Below are 19,349 nucleotides of genomic sequence, written 5' to 3'. Positions count from 1 at the left end.
GAGAGGTGCCCTGATACCGTTTATCCGTAATTTTTTTTTTGGTATATTTTCCTTCACTCCAGGTCTGAATATATTTTTAGTCCATTGGTAATTTTTTTTGGTGTGTGTTTAATTTCCATATCTCGGACGCTAGTGTTGATGTTTGTGTGAGATTTTTTTGTGTGTAATTGTCGTTGTGTATCTGATAATCTTGCCTTCTCTTTCTACTCCTTTCTCCTCTACTTCAAGTCCGTCAATTCGTAAGCTTTTTTTTGTGTGTAATTTCCATATTTCGAAAGCTAGTGTTAAATTTTGTGTGAGATTTTTTTTGTGTAATTGCCGTCGTGTATCTCATAATCTTGCCTTCTCTTTCTACTCCTCTCTACTCTTCTCTACTTTCTCCTCTACCTCCTCTACTCGGTATGACGCTGTTCTCCTCACCTATCCTCTGGCACCTGTTATGTCGCCATTATTTTCAACTTATCTACTCTTTTCTACCCCTCTCTACTCTTCTCTGCTTCTCTCTACTCTTCTCTGCTTCTCTCTACTCTTCTCTGCTTCTCTCTACTCTTCTCTGCTTCTCTCTACTCTTCTCTGCTTCTCTCTACTCTTCTCTGCTTCTCTCTACTCTTCTTTGCTTCTCTCTACTCTTCTCTGCTTCTCTCTACTCTTCTCTGCTTCTCTCTACTCTTCTCTGCTTCTCTCTACTCTTCTCTGCTTCTCTCTACTCTTCTCTGATTCTCTCTACTCTTCTCTGCTTCTCTCTACTCTTCTCTGCTTCTCTCTACTCTTCTCTGCTTCTCTCTACTCTTCTCTGCTTCTCTCTACTCTTCTCTGCTTCTCTCTACTCTTCTCTGCTTCTCTCTACTCTTCTCTGCTTCTCTCTACTCTTCTCTGCTTCTCTCTACTCTTCTCTGCTTCTCTCTACTCTTCTCTGCTTCTCTCTACTCTTCTCTGCTTCTCTCTACTCTTCTTTGCTTCTCTCTACTCTTCTCTGCTTCTTTCTACTCCTCTACTATTTTCTGCTCCTCTCTACTCTTCTCTGCTTCTCTCTACTCTACTATTTTCTTCTCTACTCATTTATGCCCCTCTAATCCTTTCTTATAATTTCTACTCTTCTCTAGTCCTCTGTACTTTCCTCTACATCTCTACCTTACCTTCTCCCCTCCTTGGCATAACACCGCTCCCCTTACCTAACCTCGGGCACCTGTCACGTCACTCACCTTGGTCAGGATCACGCGGTAGAGGGAGAGGAACTCGGTGTAGCGACGGAGCACGAACCAACACCTCTTCGCGTCCTCCACCACCACCTTGAACACCTGTAAGGGATAGACACACCCTTAGAGACAGGTAGAGAGAGGAGGGGGTGTAGGAGAGGGCTGATTAGGGATAGGGGAATGTGGAATGATGCTGCTGAGGAAAGGATGCGTTGGGAAGGAAGGAATGTGATTTGAGAATGTGTAAGGATTGAAGAAGAGATGAGAGTATGGAAAAGGAATATCGGGAAGGGATTGAAGGAAAGAGATGATATAAGGATGTATGGGAAAAGGAATGAAAGATGATAAGGTAAATTATAGCTATGAGAAAATCAACATGAGGAAGGGAATTAAAAAAAGGAATGAGAATGGGAAAAGAATAGAGTAGGAAATGCAGGAAGAAAATTAAATGAGACTTTGAGAAGAGGAACATGAGAAACAGAATGAAGGAAGAAGTTAAAATTAAAATGCAGAAAAGAAATATAGAGAAGGAGAAAGGAGGAAGGACGTGAAATGAGACTTTGAGAAGAGGAACATGAGAAACAGAATGAAGGAAGAAGATAAAATTAGAATGTAGAAAGGAAGGAAGGAAGTGAAATGAGACTTTGAGAAGAGGAACATGAGAAACAGAAGGAAGGAGGAAGATAAAATGAGAAAGTAGAAAAGAAATATAGAGAAGGAGAAAGGAAGAAGGATGTGAAATGAGACTTTGAGAAGAGGAACATGAGAAACAGAAGGAAGGAGGAAGATAAAATGAGAAAGTAGAAAAGAAATATAGAGAAGGAAAAAGGAAGAAGGAAGTGAAATGAGACTTTGAGTGGAGGAAAATGAGGAAGTGAATGAAGGGATGAGTGAAGGAAGATATAAGAAGATATACAATAATTACATAAGGTGGAGATTGGATGCTGCGAGGATGGGATAAAAAGAACAACAACAACAACAACAACAACAACAACAGGAGTTTATCAGAGTAACGATGAAAAGCCAAAAAAATCAGCGCCTTATGTTATATATATCGATGTTGTTTGTTTGTTTTTTGTTTGTTAGTGATTGTGCAAGGCCACGACTCCCCCCCCCACCTCCCCCCCCAATCCCCTGTTCGGTCCATCCCCTCCCCCTGTCCCCCTACCTCATCCTGCCTCCTCCCTCCCCTCGTCTTCTCTCCCACCTGTCTTCCCCCTTCCCCTGTTCTCTCCCTTCCCCTTCCCCTGTTCTTCACCTCCCCATTTCTCCCTCCCCCCCTTATCTTCTCCCTCTCTCTGTCTCAACTCCCCCTGTGTCTCCCCTCCTACTATCTCCCTCTACCCCGTCTATTCCCCTCCCTTCATCTTCCTCCTCCCCGTGTCTCCCCATCCCCTCCTCTCTCCTCTCCCTCTTTCTTCCCTCTTCCACCTTCTCTCCCCCTTCCTCTGTCTCCCCGTCCCTCCTTCTTCCCCCTTCCCCTGTCTCCCCCCTCCCCCCCTTGTTTACCGTTGATGTGTTCGTGATAAGGGAAGCCAAATATATACCATGATAAGGATACCGCCTCGACACGCCCTCCACGAGTGTGCGCGGATCACGTTTTTTATATATATAAGATTCACGAGTTTGTTTTTTGTCTGCCTCTGTTCGACCTCGTTATTTATTTCCCCTTTTCTTTATTTTTGTCTGTTTCGTGTTTTTTTTCTTTATTTTTGTCTGTTTCGTGTTTTTTTTCTTTATTTTTGTCTGTTTCGTGTTTTTTTTCTTTATTTTTGTCTGTTTCGTGTTTTTTTTCTTTATTTTTGTCTGTTTCGTGTTTTTTTTTCTTTATTTTTGTCTGTTTCGTGTTTTTTTTCTTTATTTTTGTCTGTTTCGTGTTTTTTTTCTTTATTTTTGTCTGTTTCGTGTTTTTTTTCTTTATTTTTGTCTGTTTCGTGTTTTTTTTCTTTATTTTTGTCTGTTTCGTGTTTTTTTTCTTTATTTTTGTCTGTTTCGTGTTTTTTTCTTTATTTTGTCTGTTTCGTGTTTTTTTTCTTTATTTTTGTCTGTTTCGTGTTTTTTTTCTTTATTTTTGTCTGTTTCGTGTTTTTTTTCTTTATTTTTGTCTGTTTCGTGTTTTTTTCTTTATTTTTGTCTGTTTCGTGTTTTTGTTTCTTTATTTTTGTCTGTTTCGCCCCTCTTCCCCTCCATCCTTCTTCCCTTCCTTCCTTTCTCCCTTCCTCCATTAATCCATTAATCGATTAATCTCCTTTTTTTGTGCTTTCGTAGGAGTTCTGGGCACAGCGGTAGCTTTATGAGCCTGGTGGTAGTGTGACCCTTCCTCTGTACCACGAACCTAATAGAACACTCATTAGAATCCAGCGATAGTTCTATGACCCCGGTGGTAGTCTAACCCTTCCTCTGTACCACGAACCTAATAGAACACTCATTAGAATCCAGCGATAGTTCTATGACCCCGGTGGTAGTCTAACCCTTCCTCTGTACCACGAACCTAATAGAACACTCATTAGAATCCAGCGATAGTTCTATGACCCTGGTGGTAGTCTAACCCTTCCTCTGTACCACGAACCTAATAGAACACTCATTAGAATCCAGCGATAGTTCTATGACCCCGGTGGTAGTCTAACCCTTCCTCTGTACCACGAACCTAATAGAACACTCATTAGAATCCAGCGATAGTTCTATGACCCCGGTGGTAGTCTAACCCTTCCTCTGTACCACGAACCTAATAGAACACTCATTAGAATCCAGCGATAGTTCTATGACCCTGGTGGTAGTCTAACCCTTCCTCTGTACCACGAACCTAATAGAACACTCATTAGAGCCCAGCGATAGTTCTATGACCCCGGTGGTAGTCTAACCCTTCCTCTGTACCACGAACCTAATAGAACACTCATTAGAATCCAGCGATAGTTCTATGACCCCGGTGGTAGTCTAACCCTTCCTCTGTACCGTGAACCTAATAGAACACTCATTAGAATCCAGCGATAGTTCTATGACCCTGGTGGTAGTCTAACCCTTCCTCTGTACCGTGAACATTATAGAACACTCATTAGAATCCAGCGATAGTTCTATGACCCCGGTGGTAGTCTAACCCTTCCTCTGTACCACGAACCTAAAAGACCACTCACTAGGATCTCCTCTTTGACTTTCGTAGGAGTTAAAGACATTTCTAGAGGTAGTTTAACCCTTCCTCTGTACCATGGACCCAAAACAACACTCGTAAGGACCCAATCAATCTCCCTTTTGGCCGTTGAAAAGAGTTGATGTGAGAGGTGAAAACGCCTGATGATACCGAACCAACTGCCCGTAGGTACTCGAGAAACGCTGTGGTGATATGCGCAACTCTGTGAGGATGAGAGAAACGCCGTCATTATCTCGTCTCAGGTGGTTATGGAGTGTTGGGGACGGAGGGAGGGAGGGATGGAGGGAGGGATGGAGAGGCAAGAAGGAAGGTAGAATGAGGAAAAGAAGTCTGAAGAGCACTAAAGGAGGTCTGCTATCATGGGGAGGAGGAGGAGGAGGAGGAGGAGGAGTGATAGGAAGGTCGTTTGAGGTCACCATGAGAGACAGAGGGGGAGAGACAGGAAGTTCAGGTCATAATACTCTATTTTTATGTACATCCCTGACCTTTCCTAACCTTGCCTAGGCCATTGTACTCAAGTGTGATAAAATGGTCGAATTGTAGTAGTAGTAGTAGTAGTAGTAGTAGTAGTAGTAAGCATGAGGGTACTACAAATATATCTACTATTATCTATCAAAATTGACGCTTGGTTTGGTGTGGTTTGTGATGTTTCTCTGTCTGTCTTTTCTTTACGTCAATGGAAATAGCTATACGGCACAACAAACAAAGACAAGAAAGAGTAAAGAAAAAATATAAAGCAGAAAAGAATGTACAGAACGTAGAGCGTAAAGAGCGAGATACTTCTATACATCGAAATTAAGAAAAAGCATCAACATATCACAAGTTTAAAAGCTAAGTCGTATCATTCCTGGATACAAGTATTCTTCAGTCTGACCTTCACCTTTTAAATGCAATGGTTATCGATTCTAATGCTGATTGATTGGCTTGCACTGATAAAGAGTATGAGACTTTTTCAAGGTTATGTGGTGGTGGTGGTGGTGGCGGTGGTAGTGGTGGTGGTGGTAGTGGTGGTGGAGAGCAAATGAAGGAAAGAATGAAGGATGAAGGGAAGGGATAGACAGAGTGAAGAATATGGAGGTGGTGGTTGTGGTGGTGATGGTGGTGGTGGTTGTGGTGATGATGGTGGTGGTGGTTGTGGTGATGATGATGGTGGTTGTGGTGATGATGGTGATGATGGTGGTTGTGGTGATGGTGGTGGTTGTGGTGATGATGGTGGTTGTTGTGGTGATGATGATGGTGGTGGTTGTTGTGATGATGATGGTGGTGATGATGATGGTGGTTGTGGTGATGATGGTGATGGTGGTGGTGATGACGATGTGGTGATGATGATGGATTCCTTCCTCACCCTCTATTCCTCTTTTCCTTCACCCTTTCTTCTCCCTTTCTGTAACACTTTTCACTCTCCCTGATTCCTTTCTCTCCCTTTTCCTCATTTATCTACTCCCTTTTATCTCCCTTTCTCTAATCCTTCTCACTCTCTCCCTTATTCCTTTCTCTCCCTTTTCCTCATTTATTTACTCCCTTTTATCCTCCACCTTTCTTCTCCCTTTCTGTAACACTTTTCACTCTCCCTTATTCCTTTTTCTCTCCCTTTTCCTCATGTATCTACTCCCTTTTATCTTTCACTCTTTTTTTCTCATTTCCTTCACCTTTTTCTCTCCCTTTCTCTAACCCTTCTCACTTTCTCCCTTATCCCTTTTTCTCCCTTTTCCTCATTTATCTGCTCCCTTCACCCTTTTTTCTCCTTTCCTTCACTTTTCTCTCTCCCTTTTCCTAACCCTTTTCTTTCCGCTCCTTTATCACCCTTTTCACTCTCTCCCTTTTCCTTATTTATCTACTTCCTTTTTCTCTCCCCTTCTCCCTTCACCTTTTTATTCCTCACCCTTTTTTTCTCCCTTCTTTCACCTTTTTCTCTCTCCCTTTCCTTAACCCTTTTCCTTCCACTCCTTTATCATCCCTCTCTGTTCCCTTTCCTCACTTTCCTTCCTCCTTTTCCCTCCCTTTCCTCCTCCCTTAATTCCTTACTGTTTTATATTTTTTTCCTCTTCATGTTTCCCCTTTCTCACCCTTTAAACTCCCTATTCTCCCTTATTTCACTTCCTTCCTAATTCCTTCTCCCTTTTCTTAATACTTTCCCTTCCTTACCTTTAACTTTAAACTCCCTATTCTCCCTTAGCTAACCTCCCTTTCCCAGCTCCCTTCTCCCTTCATCCTTATTTCGCTATTTACTGTCTCCCTTTTTTGTTACTTCCATTTATCCTTTTCATTCCTCACCCTTACCCTTCCTCTCCCTATCCTCCCTCCCCTCCCTGTCTCCCTTCTCCTCCCTTTATCCGTTTATCACTGTCTATCTTTCTTCTTCCTATCCTCCCTTGGCGCACTTCCCTCCCTTCCTAACCTCCCTTCTCCCTTTTCTTAACATTTTCCCTTCCTCACCCTTAACTTTAAACTCCCTATCCTCCCCCTCCTACCGTTCTTGCTCCCTTCCTCCTTTCCTCCCTTCATTCGAATTGCCTTTTCTCCCTCCCTCCCTTCCTCCCTCTCTTATTTCCCTTCATCTCATCCCTACATTGCTTTCTACCTCTCCTCCCTTCCTTCTCCCTTCGCCCTTATTCGCTACTGGCTGTCCCTCTCCCTTATCAGGCCGTAGATAAGGCCGCGCATGGTAACTATCTGTGTGAGCCTTGTGTTGACAGTGTGAATCCCCTCTTACGTCATACACACCTGGGGGTCACTGTGCTATTTTGGTGGGTAAGGAGCGTGTGTGTGTGTGTGTGTGTGTGTGTGTGTGTGTGTGTGTGTTTTTTTGTCTCTCTCTCTCTCTCTCTCTCTCTCTCTCTCTCTCTCTCTCTCTCTCTCTCTCTCTCTCTCTCTCTCTCTCTCTCTCTCTCTCTCTCTCTCTCTCTCTCTCTCTCTCTCTCTCTCTCTCTCTCTCTCTCTCTCTCTCAGTTTTTTCCCCTATTTCCCTTCCCTTATCTTTTTTTTTTTCAGTATATTCTTTGGGTTCCTTTTTACCTCCTCTCCCTTCTTCCCTTCTCTCTTTTACATTTTCCATTCTTTGTGTTTCTACCTTCGTTCTTTCCCTCTTTCCCTTCTTGCTTCTCTTCTATACATTCTCCATTATTTGTTTTTTCTTTTTATCATCCCTCCTTCTCTTCCTTTCCATCAACAGTTATACATTTTCTTGCTTATCTTTCTCCTTCCCTTCTTTTTCTATTATCCATTCTATGTGTCCATGTGTCTTCCATCGTTCTAATTATCTCTACAGGTGTGTCCAGGCAGGTGTTCTAACAGGTACCGTGGTCAGGTAGTGTTCTTTTCTTCAGTCAGTGTTCCTCTTCTAAGCCAAGACTAATATGGGTGGACTGTCTGAGGTTTCTTGGTCTCTGGGTAACATGACTTGGTGTTAATGATGTTGTGGATAAAAAGAGGAGGAGGGTGAGAGAGGAAGACGGCGGAGGAAGATAAAAGAATGTATGGAGAAGAGAATGAAGGGAGGGGTAAATAGGAAGAGATAACAAGGGAAGGAAGAGAAAAAGGGGTAACAATCTAGGAAGGGAAAGAAGAAGAAAGGGGAAGAGAGAGAGAGAAAGGATAACGGAAAGAGAAAAGGGATAACGAACTAACCAGGAAGAAAGAAAGGAAGGAAAAAAGAAAAAAAAGATAGAAAGAAAGAACAAAGCAGATAAAGAGGGCAAGAGAGAGAGAGAGAGAGAGAGAGAGAGAGAGAGAGAGAGAGAGAGAGAGAGAGAGAGAGAGAGAGAGTGTATGATGCAACATTTGAACAGAGAAAGAAGAGGGGGAGGAGGGGAGAAGGGGTGAAAGGGGGGGGGTGAAGGGGGGGAGGGAGTGGAAGGGGTGACTCAGGTAATGGATGAGCAAATAATACTAACAGGTAGGGGAGGGGGGTGACAGGGAGGGGGACGGGGGGGCGGGGGGAGCAAAATCATAATGGAGGGGTGACGAAAGAGATTGGAGAGCCGGGGTGAGGGGGGGTGACGTAACGAGGGGGGAGGGGAGGGGGGGTGACTATGGGGGGTAATTATATTGATAGCATTTTTTGTAGTTAGTGTGTGTGTGTGTGTGCGTGTGTGTGTGTGTGTGTGTGTGTGTGTGTGTGTGTGTGTGTGTGTGTGTCATGTTCTTAGAGGCAGAGATAAGATAAGAATCACGTGACTAGGGCGTGAAAGAAAAGGACAAGGAGGAGGATAGGAAGAGGAGGAGGAGGAGGAGGAAGAAAAGAGAAAAGTAGTAAAAATAGACAAAACGAGAAGGATGAGGAAAAGGAAAATAGGAGGAGGAGGAGGAGGAAGAGGAGGAGGAGGAGGAGGAGGAAGAGGAGAGAGAAAAGAATGAGGTCAAGAGAAGAATGAGGAGGAGGAGAGAAGGGAGGTGGATAGAGGAGAGGAAGAGATCGAGGAGGAGGAGGAGGAGGAGGAGGAGGAGGAGGAGGAGGAGGAGGAGAGGTGTAATATTAATAGTAGTAGTAGTAGTAGTAGTTGTTGTTATTGTTGTTAAATTACTAACGACAATAACAATTAAAAACAAAAGTATAAACAACAACAACAACAACAACAACAACAATCGCCTACACTACATACCTTGCTTGTGTGTGCGTGTGTGCGTGCGTGCGTTTCTACTCTTTAATGCGTTATAAAGATAAGAATGAACAGATAACACTTTCCCCTCTGACCCGGCAACGACCCCCCCCCTCCTTCCCTCCCCTCTCCTCCCCACCCCTTCCCCTTCCTTCACCCCTTCATTTCTTTACCTTGCTTGTCCGTTCCTTCTCTCCTTTCCCCTTTCCTTCCCTCTTCCCTCTCCTCCCCTCTCTTCCCCACCCCTTCCCCTTCCAACTCCCCAATTCACTCCTTCCCCTTCCTTCAAAACACACCTTCATTTACCCTTTTTGCCTCTTCTGTCTCTCCTTTCTCTCCCCTTCCCTTCCCCTCCTCTCCCCATCACCCCTTCATTGCTTTCTCCCCCTCCTCCTCCTCCTCTCATTCCCCTTTCTTTTAAACACTATTCCTCCATTCTCTCCTCTCTCCTCTCCTCCTCTCGCTCCCTCTCTCTCTCACAGCACACCTGTCAGATTAGTCAGCTCAGGTGTGTTTCCAGGAAGCTTTCACTGATAGACCAATGTTCACTAGGTCAACGAGGGTATCGGTAGCTTAGTTTACTGATACTTTGCTCTTGTTGACCTGTTGCTTGTATGCTTGTAGAAGGGAGTAATTGCTAATATACTTAACTCTTATATATATGTGATTTTTTTCTGTTCTATATATGTTTTTACTCTTCTATATGTGTTTTTACCCGTATATATATGTTTGTACTACTATATATATGTATGTGCTCCCTTATTTGTTTATACTGATAGGGTTTCAAAGCTTAAAAAAGGGATCAGATGCTTTACTTCCCGATCCTTTGGTCTGATAACTCCCTTTCTGCTTTTTACTGATAGGGGCAATGTTTTCAGTCTTACACAAAGGATTAGATTCTTTGCTAACTTATACTTTGGGTCAGCTAACTCCCTCTGCTTTTTACTGATAGGGGCAATGTTTTCAATCTTATATAAGGGATTAGATTCTTTGCCTACTTATCCTTTGGTCTGCTAACTCTGCTTTTTACTGATAGGGGCAATGTTTTCAAGCTTATATAAAGGATTAGATTCTTTGCTAAATTATCCTTTGGTCTGCTAACTCTCTGCTTTTTTCTGATAGGGGCAATGTTTTCAATCTTATATATGGGATTAGATTCTTTGCTAACTTATCCTTTGGTCTGCTAACTCTGCTTTTTACTGATAGGGGCAATGTTTTCAGTCTTACATAAGGGATTAGATTCTTTGCTAACCTATCCTTTGGTCTGCTAACTCGGCTTTTTACTGATAGGGGCAATGCTTTCAATCTTATATATGGGATTAGATTCTTTGCTAACTTATACTTTTGTCTGCTAACTCCCTTCTGCTTTTTACTGATAGGGGCAACGTTTTCAAGCTTATATAAGGGATTAGATTCTTTGCTGACTTATCCTATGGTCTGCTAACTCTGCGTTTTACTGATAGGGGCAATGCTTTCAATTTTACATAAGGGATTAGATTCTTTGCTAACCTATCCTTTGGTCTGCTAACTCTGCGTTTTACTGATAGGGGCAATGCTTTCAATCTTATATATGGGATTAGATTCTTTGCTAAATTATCCTTTGGTCTGCTAACTCTGCTTTTTACTGATAGGGGCAATGTTTTCAATCTTATATAAGGGATTAGATTCTTTGCTAACTTATACTTTTGTCTGCTTACTCCCTTCTGCTTTTTACTGATAGGGGCAATGTTTTCAATCTTATATATGGGATTAGATTCTTTGCTAACTTATCCTTTTGTCTGCTAACTCCCTTCTGCTTTTTACTAATAGGGGCAATGTTTCCAAGCTTACAGAAGAGATCAATTGCCTTTTCTTACTGATTCTGTTTACTGATAGTGGTTTCAATAGGATCAGATGCTGTGTTGACTAATCTTTTGGTCTTGCTAACTCTCTGCTTGTTGTTGATAGGGCGATGCTTTGAAGTTTATAGAAGGGATCAGGTGCCGTTTTTACTGCTTGTGGGATTCTGTTTGTCGGGTTATAGGGTTTTCAAGCTTATAGAAGGGATCAAATGTCTTGCTTAGTTATTGTGTGTGACTGTGCGTTGATTGATAGGGGTTTCAAGCTTATAGAAGGGATCAGCTGGTTTGCTTCCTGATTCTGTGTAGTTGGTTGGATTGGCTGATAAGGTATTCAAGCTCAAAGAAGGGATTGGATGTCCTCTTTTACTTATTTTATGTGACTGCGTTGATTGATAGGGGTTTCAAGCTTATAGAAGGGATCAGTTGGTTTGCTTCCTGATTCTGTGTGGTTGTGTGGGTTGGCTGATAAGGTGTTCAAGCTCAAAGAAGGGATTGGATGTCCTTATTACTGATTTTATGTGACTGCGTTGTTTGATAGGGGGTTCAAGCTTATAGAAAGGATCAGTTGGTTTGCTTCCTGATTCTGTGTGGTTGTGTGGGTTGGCTGATAAGGTGGTCAAGCTCAAAAGAAGGGATTGGATGTCCTCTTTTACTTATTTTATGTGACTGCGTTGAATTTGATAGGGGTTTCAAGCTTATAGAAGGGATCAGTTGGTTTGCTTCCTGATTCTGTGTGGTTGTGTGGGTTGCCTGATAAGGTATTCAAGCTAAAAGAAGGGATTGGATGTCCTTATTACTGATTTTATGTGACTGCGTTGATTGATAGGGGTTTCAAGCTTATAGAAGGGATCAATTGGTTTGCTTCCTGATTCTGTGTGGTTGTGTGGGTTGGCTGATAAGGTGTTCAAGCTCAAAGAAGGGATTGGATGTCCTCTTTTACTTATTTTATGTGACTGCGTTGATTGATAGGGGTTTCAAGCTTATAGAAGGGATCAGTTGGTTTGCTTCCTGATTCTGTGTGGTTGTGTGGGTTGGCTGATAAGGTATTCAAGCTCAAAGAAGGGATTGGATGTCCTTTTTGCTTATTTTATGTGACTGCGTTGATTGATGGGAGTTTCAAGGTTATATAAGGTGTCAGTTGCCTTGCTTATACTGAATCTGTGAGTGTGTGGGTTGGCTGACAAGGTATTCAAGCTCAAATAAGGGATCGATTGCCTTACTTAACGATTCTGTGTGTCAATTGGGTTGATTGATAGGGGTTTCAAGCTTATAAAAGGGATCAGTTGGTTTGCTTCCTGATTCCGTGTGGTTGTGTGGGTTGGCTGATAGGGTGTTCAGGCTCAAAGAAAGGATCAAATGCTTTTCTTACTGATTCTGTTTTGTTATGTGCGTTGACAGGTAGGGTTTTCAAGCTTATATAAGGGATCACTCGGTTAGCTCCCTCCCTGTGATTCCTTAGTGTCATAGGGCAATGTTTTCAATCAAGTTTTAGAAGTCAAGTTATAAGGAAATGATCAGCTGCTCTCTCGATCCTCTGTTCTTCCTGATAGCCAATTCGTACAGTGATTGTTTGCACTCGTCACACAACGCAGCATGGGGGTGACTCACGCTGGTGGTGTCAAACGCTTCCGCCTCTCACATAATCTATTTTTAGAGGCCGAAAAGGAGATCAGACTGGTTCAAATGGGTGTTGTTTTAGGTTCGCGGTACAGAAGAAAGGTTAACCCGGTAAAGCTGCACGGATCATGTTACTCAAAGGCCCCTCTAAGCGAGAAAAATGAGAAAAAATCATCACTCATTCAAACCATTTCATAACATATATCAACGCATTTGTGATCAGTTTAGGCAGCATCTATTTTTGGGGTTTATATCATGGCAAAAATTTGGTCCATCGCTGCTACCGGGTTAAGCTACCACCAGGGTCATAAAACTACCCCTGAAAATGCCCAAAACTCCTAGGAAAGCCTTGTCAAATATGTGTGTTTTGGCGCCGAGATGTTTAAGAATATTTTTAGGCGCTTCCTCCTCTCATATCTACTATTCCCAGAGGCCGAAAAGGAGATCAGCCGAGTTCAAATGAGTGTTGTTTTAGGTTCGCGGTACAGAAGAAGGGTTAAGCTACCAGAAGGGTCATAAAACTACCCCTGGAAATGCCCACAACTCCTAGGAAAGCCTTGTCAATTATGCGTGTTAGAAAAAGAGATCAGGCGGGTTCAAATGAGTGTTGTTTTAGGCTTATGGTACAGAAGAAGGGTTAAGCTACCAGAAGGGTCATAAAACTACCCCTGGAAATGCCCACAACTCCTAGGAAAGCCTTGTCAATTATGTGTGTTAGAAAAAGAGATCAGTCGGGTTCAAATGTTGTTTTAGGTTCGCGGTACAGAAGAAGGGTTAAGCTACCAGAAGGGTCATAAAACTACCCCTGGAAATGCCCACAACTCCTAGGAAAGCCTTGTCAATAATGTGTGTTAGAAAATGAGATCAGGCGGGTTCAAATGTTGTTTTAAGTTCGCGGTACAGAAGAAGGGTTAAGCTACCAGAAGGGTCATAAAACTACCCCTGGAAATGCCCACGACTCCTAGGAAAGCCTTGTCAATTATGTGTGTTAGAAAAAGAGATCAGGCGGATTCAAATGAGTGTTGTCTTAGGCTCGCGGTACAGAAGAAGGGTTAAGCTACCAGAAGGGTCATAAAACTACCCCTGGCATACCCACAACTCCTAGGAAAGCCTTGTCAATTATGTGTTAGGAAATGTTTTAAAAATATCCCCCTTTGACTCCTTGTAATCTGAAAGTAGTGGACTTTTTTTTTTTGTCAATGGCTTATACTATGTTGTTGGTTTTTAATGTGAGCTCAAAGGTACAAAAATAGAAGAGAATATAAAAAAACCCTCTGATCCTGCTTCCATGAATAGAGGATCGTGTGAGAAGCCATTTAGAGGGTTAGATTCGATTTGGGTAATAATTGTAAGTCTTTCAAAGTTTATATTTATTGTGGAGTCTACGTATATCACATTTTAAGGCTTTTCACACCTATTTCACTTATAAAACTTGCGTGCCTTGTTTTCTGTTTATTAAATACGTCTATCTATCTATCTATCTATTTATCTGTGTGTCTATTTTTTAGGTTAGATTCGGTTTGGGTAATGAATGTGTAAGTGTTTCAAGGTTTATATTTATTTTTGAGTCTATATCACATTTTAAAGCTTTTCACACCTATTTCACTTATAAAACTTGCGTGCCTTGTTTTCTGTTTATTAAATACGTCTATCTATCTATCTATCTATCTATTTGTCTGTATCTATTTTTAAGGTTAGATTCAGTTTGGATAATGAATGTAAATTTTTCAATGTTTATATTTATTGTGGAGTCTATATCACCTTTTAAAGCTTCTTACACCTATTTCACTTATAAAACTTGTGTGTGCCGTGTTTTTTGTTTATTAAATATGTATATCTATCTATCTGTATCTATTTTTAAGGCTATTTTCGTATATGCTACATCAATCATAGACTAATAATACTTTAAGGCAACCCTGATCCCCATTTCCTTTAATTTTAGAGTAGCCCCCCTTAACCCTCACCCCCGGCAACCCTAACCCCATTTTCTTTCTGTCCCTCTTCAGCTAAACCATTGTTCTTATCTCTATTACAGTTAAACCATTGTTCTTCTCTCTACTAACATCCCCTAACTTAAAACAAAATCATAACTCTTATTTATTTATCTCAAGAATAAGTAAATGGATATGTTTTGATTTTAAGGCAATCCCCCCTTAAACCTTTTCTGTATCTATTGCACTCGCTGAACCTATAATTATATTCATTCTTCTCAATTTTTGCTCACTAAGACCTTACCTATGTATTTCTTTCACTCGTATAAGCCTTTCAAGTTTATTTTATTTACTCTCCAGGCTATGTCATGTTTAGATTACTTACCCTTTCACCCTTTTCAAACCTCGCCCACTTATCAAAAAATTTTCCTGTTTTTTACTTACGTCACAAACTTTTTTTCCTTATTCTTTTCTTTCCAAATGTCTGTCTGTTCCCTTTTTTCCTCTTTCTTTTAAAATCCTGACTGCAATCTTTTTATACCTTCAAAAATTTTCCTGTTTTTACTTGCGTCACAAACTCTTCTTTTCCTATAACTTTTTTCTTCTTTCCAAATGTCTGTCTGTTCCTTATTTTTCTCTCCTTTCTTTACTAATCTGACTGCGTTCTTCTATTCCCTCAAAGCTATTCCTGTTTCCATCTATTACGCCCAAGTTCATTTCTTCGTTCTGTTTTCATACTCCCAAACACTTAACTTCCTTCTTTTTATTACATTCTCTCTAGTCAAAGCTTATTTTATCGTTCACCTCTTACTGCATCTTGCTTTCGTTCATTCATAAGCCTACAGACCTCTTGATTTTCGTTACTTTCCTTATTTATTCGTCTCTAGTGTATCTAAGCAAACTTATCCCGCATACCTTTCGAGTTTTTTTACTGTCAATATTTTTCATCTCTTCCCGGTTATTAAAAGACAACTCCTTCCTCTGTAATTATCTGACTTCTTTCCGTTTTCTGTTTTGCTATAATGCGTTCAGATCAAACTCAACTATTCTTTTTTTTTATATGTCCGCTTACCAAAACCCTACCTCTTCCATTGTGGCCGAAATACACACGAAAGTAGAATGCGTAGGATGACAAAAGAATGTGTGTGTGTGTGTGTGTGTGTGTGTGTGTGTGTGTGTGTGTGTGTGTGTGTGTGTGTGTGTGTGTGTGTGTTTAACTATTTTTAAGCCAGTAACGACACTAGGGTTCTGTATATTTTAGTGACTATATAAAGATTTTACTTAAGTGGTGAATGTGAACTACAATTTGGAAATGTTGTTTTATTAACGAAATTAGCATTCTTAAATAACTTCCGATTTCTGTATGATGTTTTGGTTTTATGTACATTTGTGGTCAATAAATATCTATCTATCTGTGTGTGTGTGTGTGTGTGTGTGTGTGTGTGTGTGTGTGTGTGTCCTTCAGTGTATAGGAGTTGGATCATGTGTTTAGTAATGTAACTCTCCCACTCGTTAGCTTCATGACACCCTCGAATCAGAACCACAAGGGCAGTGTTCTCAGACTCTTCCACCTCTCACGTCATCTACCTCCAAGGGCCGAAAAGGAGATGAATCGGGTTCATGGTGAATATTCGCTAAAACTATTGTCATTTTTGTTTTGTTTTGTTGTTGTAAGTTAGGGAGAGACTAGGATATTCGTTTAACTTCATTACCGTTTTTCTTTTCTTTTTGTTTCTGTAAGTTAGGGAGAGTAGAATATTCCCGCAACTCCTTTACCATCGTTGTTTTAATCTGTGTTTGTGAGCCAGGGAGAGACGAGCGAGTGAGCGAGCAGTAAGTTCCTTTAGTTAATTAATGTTGTTTTCAAGGCGTTAGGAGGGAACTTAATTTTAATCTCAGGAGTGGCGTTAGGCGGCGCGGGGCACCTCCTGAGGCAGAGGAGGGCGTGTGTGGCGGGGCGGGGAGGCAGGAAGGCGTGCCATAGCAGGAGGAAAAGTCTGGCGTGTGAATGTTTACCGTCCGGCGTTGCGTCATGCGGCCCGTCCTTGTGACACACTGGTGCAGGATTACCTCCCTCCCCCTCCCCCCGCCCCGACGGGCATACCCCCCCCACCCCCCCGCTGCACGAAGGACAGCCACTACGCGTCTGTATTACATCACACTCAACTTCTCTCTCTCTCTCTCTCTCTCTCTCTCTCTCTCTCTCTCTCTCTCTCTCTCTCTCTCTCAGGCTACTCCTGGCGGGCAGGGTTCATGAAGGGACAGGTGGCTAGAACCTCAGCAGGGGGGTGACGCCCCCCACAGGCAGGGTGACGGTACTCACGCCGGGGCTGGGCGCGCCGTGGTAGGCCACCGCCACGGAGGGCTCGGGTGTGGAGGAGCTGTTGCTGTCGTCCAGGGAGCGGCCGTAGCCGGACTCCAGCGTCGTGCTGCCGGAATCCGTGCGGCCGCCCTCGACGGGCACGCCGCCGCCGCCGTCGACACGGTCCGTGGCCGGGCCATCGCCGAGGTCCACCTCGGTGAAGGCGCTCTGGTTGGTCCAGGTGCCGGTGTCGCGGTGCGGCTCCTTGGTGACCGGGTCAAGGAAGGTGAATTCGAGCCGCCCGCCGCCGAAGGCGTCGCCCTGGAAGCCCTGGTTAGTGATGCCGAGGTCCCGCTCGATGACATGGTCCTCGAGGTTGTAGTTCGATGAGTGGTTGGAGATATTGGAGTTGTTGGAGGAGTTCGCGAAGGGCTCGCTGTCCCCCGCCGAGGTGCATGGGCTGGTGAGGGCCGCCTTCAGGACACACAGCGCGCGCCACGTGGACTCACAGATGCAGGTCATCGCTGGGGTGCCGCTGGCAGAGTCTCTGGTGTGCGCTGCACTCACCCCCGCCCCATGCCCGCCGCGACACACACTTACACGCACGCACTACACGCCGCCCTGCTGCACCGTCTGCGTCAGGCGTCACTCACAGTCCGCCGCCACGCGTCGCACACAACACCCGCAGAGAGCAACACACGGCCTGGCGTCCTGGGCGTCGGAGCAGTGAAGGCCTCGGGGCGGCAGGGACGTGTGCGTCTGGGCCTCACGCTTCCTGGCTACTGACGGCCGTGGCTGCGAACACTGTGACGGCCAGCACCAGCGGAGATAACGGCTATCAGGCGGGTACGGCCGTCGCCACCACCACCACCGCCGCTGCCACCACCATGACCGCCAGCTGACTGTAAACAAAAACACAGGCTGATCAGAACCATTTCACACCCTCGGCCGCTGTTTTCAGAATGTTTCACTCGCTAATAACGCACCGAAGAAGGGACGAAGGCGGGACAATCTATGCTTTTATACTTTTGAAAACACTCTCACCTGCATCCCTCCCCTCCCCCCAGGCCCGGCGTGACAGCAGGGAAAAAAAGTTGCCAAAGTAATAATGTTGACGCAGTTTTTTCACTCCGCCGTTACGGGTGACGCCACAGTGCCAGTACCGGTGCCAGGCCGTGACAGGGAGAGGGTCGAATTTCGCAGTCAGGTTACACCCCTTGACCCACCAACACCCCCCCCTCCCCCCCTTACACCAACACAGCACACACAACACAGCAGCAAGACAAACACACACCCCGCCATTAGTTAGTCAGACAACCAGCGCAACACATAACCACAACATGCAACACCGAGACACCTTCCTAAACAACACAACACAGCATAAGAACACAACACAACAGCAACACAAACACTCACACACAGCCATTACTTAGTCAGCCAATCAGAGCACCACACAACACAACCACAACATGCAACACCTACACCCCTTCCCTGACAACACAAAAGCAACGCAAACACTTACACCTCACCATTTGTCAGCCAGCCAGAACATCACAGAACACAACACAAGTATACAACCTGCAGCAACACAAGGCAGGCAGATCAGTGACGCAACATCGATGACGCAATACACCACATGCTTGCATCGAACTGACCAGCATGTTGATGTGTTGCTCTGTATTATACGCAGGCCCTGGGACACACGGGGAGAGAGAGAGAGAGAGAGAGAGAGAGAGAGAGAGAGAGGGAGAGGGAGATGGGAGATGGGAGATGAGAGATAGATAGAGACAACGAGCGATAGATATACAGATAGCAATAGATAGATAGATGGAGAGAGAGAGAAGCACAAAGATAGATAGAGCGATAGAAAGATAATGGCATAATTAATAGAATAAAACCCACTCCTTCAGAATAAAGATGTATATACACCAGACAGTTAATATAGAAAGTGAATTGAGAAATGTTCGTACACAGAAATTGTTATATACAGGGAAAACGGCAGTGATTAGCGGGCTTTTTTCCTCATCACTATTTTTTTATTGTCGCCCTAATGTTGTAATGGAGTTTTAAGGAATAATTTACCCTTCAACAACAGCGTGACGATACTAAACACACAATACATTCACGTTTTTTAAGTTTGTTACCCCTCTCGATCTCAATATCTCTGTCTGTCTGTCTCCTTCTCCCTCCCTCTGTCGGCCTGTGTGTCTCCTCCTTCCCTCCGTCTTTTTTTTAACGTAGAATGTTTGCCAAAGTACTAATTGTATGAGCGGGTGGGGAGGGAGGGACTAGAACATAGGGAAACTGCAAGAGACCGGGTGGGCCTACACAGGTGAGCTCCAGAACCCCCCCCACTACTCCTAATGGGTGAGGTGTAGTTTGAGGGGTTACAGGTAGAGGCTTGATCCTCGTTTACCTTCGGCACGGGCGTACGCTCCAGTACCCCGTCACCTTACTGCACCCACACCTCACTGCCACCTGTCATCCTCGTCCATGTAGCTATCCAGTCTACTCTTAAAACAAGCTATCGTCCCTGCACTCACCTGTCATCCTCGTCCATGTAGCTATCCAGTCTACTCTTAAAACAAGCTATCGTCCCTGCACTCACCTGTCATCCTCGTCCAACTCTTAAAACAAGCTATCGTCCCTGCACTCACCTGTCATCCTCGTCCATGTAGCTATCCAGTCTACTCTTAAAACAAGCTATCGTCCCTGCACT

General features: G+C 43.6%; 1 protein-coding gene and 2 long non-coding RNA genes across 6 annotated transcripts in view; all 3 read right to left on the bottom strand.

The window, feature by feature from the left end:
* The window catches only part of LOC127001271 (serine/threonine-protein kinase Sgk2-like), a 30,091-nt gene extending 12,559 nt beyond the window's left edge, over positions 1-17,532 (bottom strand). The window contains exons 1-2 of the mRNA XM_050865633.1: positions 16,652-17,532; positions 1,203-1,298 (exon numbers count right to left, since the gene is read on the bottom strand). Of these exons, the coding sequence (XP_050721590.1) occupies positions 1,203-1,298; positions 16,652-17,152 (597 nt within the window). The 5' untranslated portion in view covers positions 17,153-17,532. The remainder of the gene's footprint in view (positions 1-1,202; positions 1,299-16,651) is intronic.
* On the bottom strand, positions 2,867-5,441 carry LOC127001272 (uncharacterized). 4 transcript variants are annotated; one of them, XR_007754981.1, is made up of 2 exons: positions 4,078-5,441; positions 2,867-3,999 (listed from the first exon to the last, which is right to left on the bottom strand). It is a non-coding gene; the product is annotated as an uncharacterized LOC127001272 (long non-coding RNA). The 4 variants fall into 4 exon arrangements; XR_007754983.1 differs by having other exon boundaries at positions 4,156-5,441; XR_007754984.1 differs by having other exon boundaries at positions 2,867-4,077; positions 4,312-5,441.
* A 1,394-nt stretch (positions 17,533-18,926) lies between the features above and the next one.
* The window catches only part of LOC127001273 (uncharacterized), a 4,473-nt gene continuing 4,050 nt past the window's right edge, over positions 18,927-19,349 (bottom strand). Inside the window, exons 2-3 of the long non-coding RNA XR_007754985.1 lie at positions 19,288-19,349; positions 18,927-19,238 (exon numbers count right to left, since the gene is read on the bottom strand). The exon at positions 19,288-19,349 is cut by the window's right edge and continues 505 nt beyond it. This is a non-coding gene — a long non-coding RNA (uncharacterized LOC127001273). The remainder of the gene's footprint in view (positions 19,239-19,287) is intronic.

The sequence above is a fragment of the Eriocheir sinensis genome, chromosome 20 (assembly GCF_024679095.1).
Source record: "Eriocheir sinensis breed Jianghai 21 chromosome 20, ASM2467909v1, whole genome shotgun sequence".
NCBI classification, from domain to species: domain Eukaryota; kingdom Metazoa; phylum Arthropoda; class Malacostraca; order Decapoda; family Varunidae; genus Eriocheir; species Eriocheir sinensis.
The sequence above is the reverse complement of the archived record's forward strand: the minus strand, read 5'-3'. Positions and strand labels throughout refer to the sequence as shown.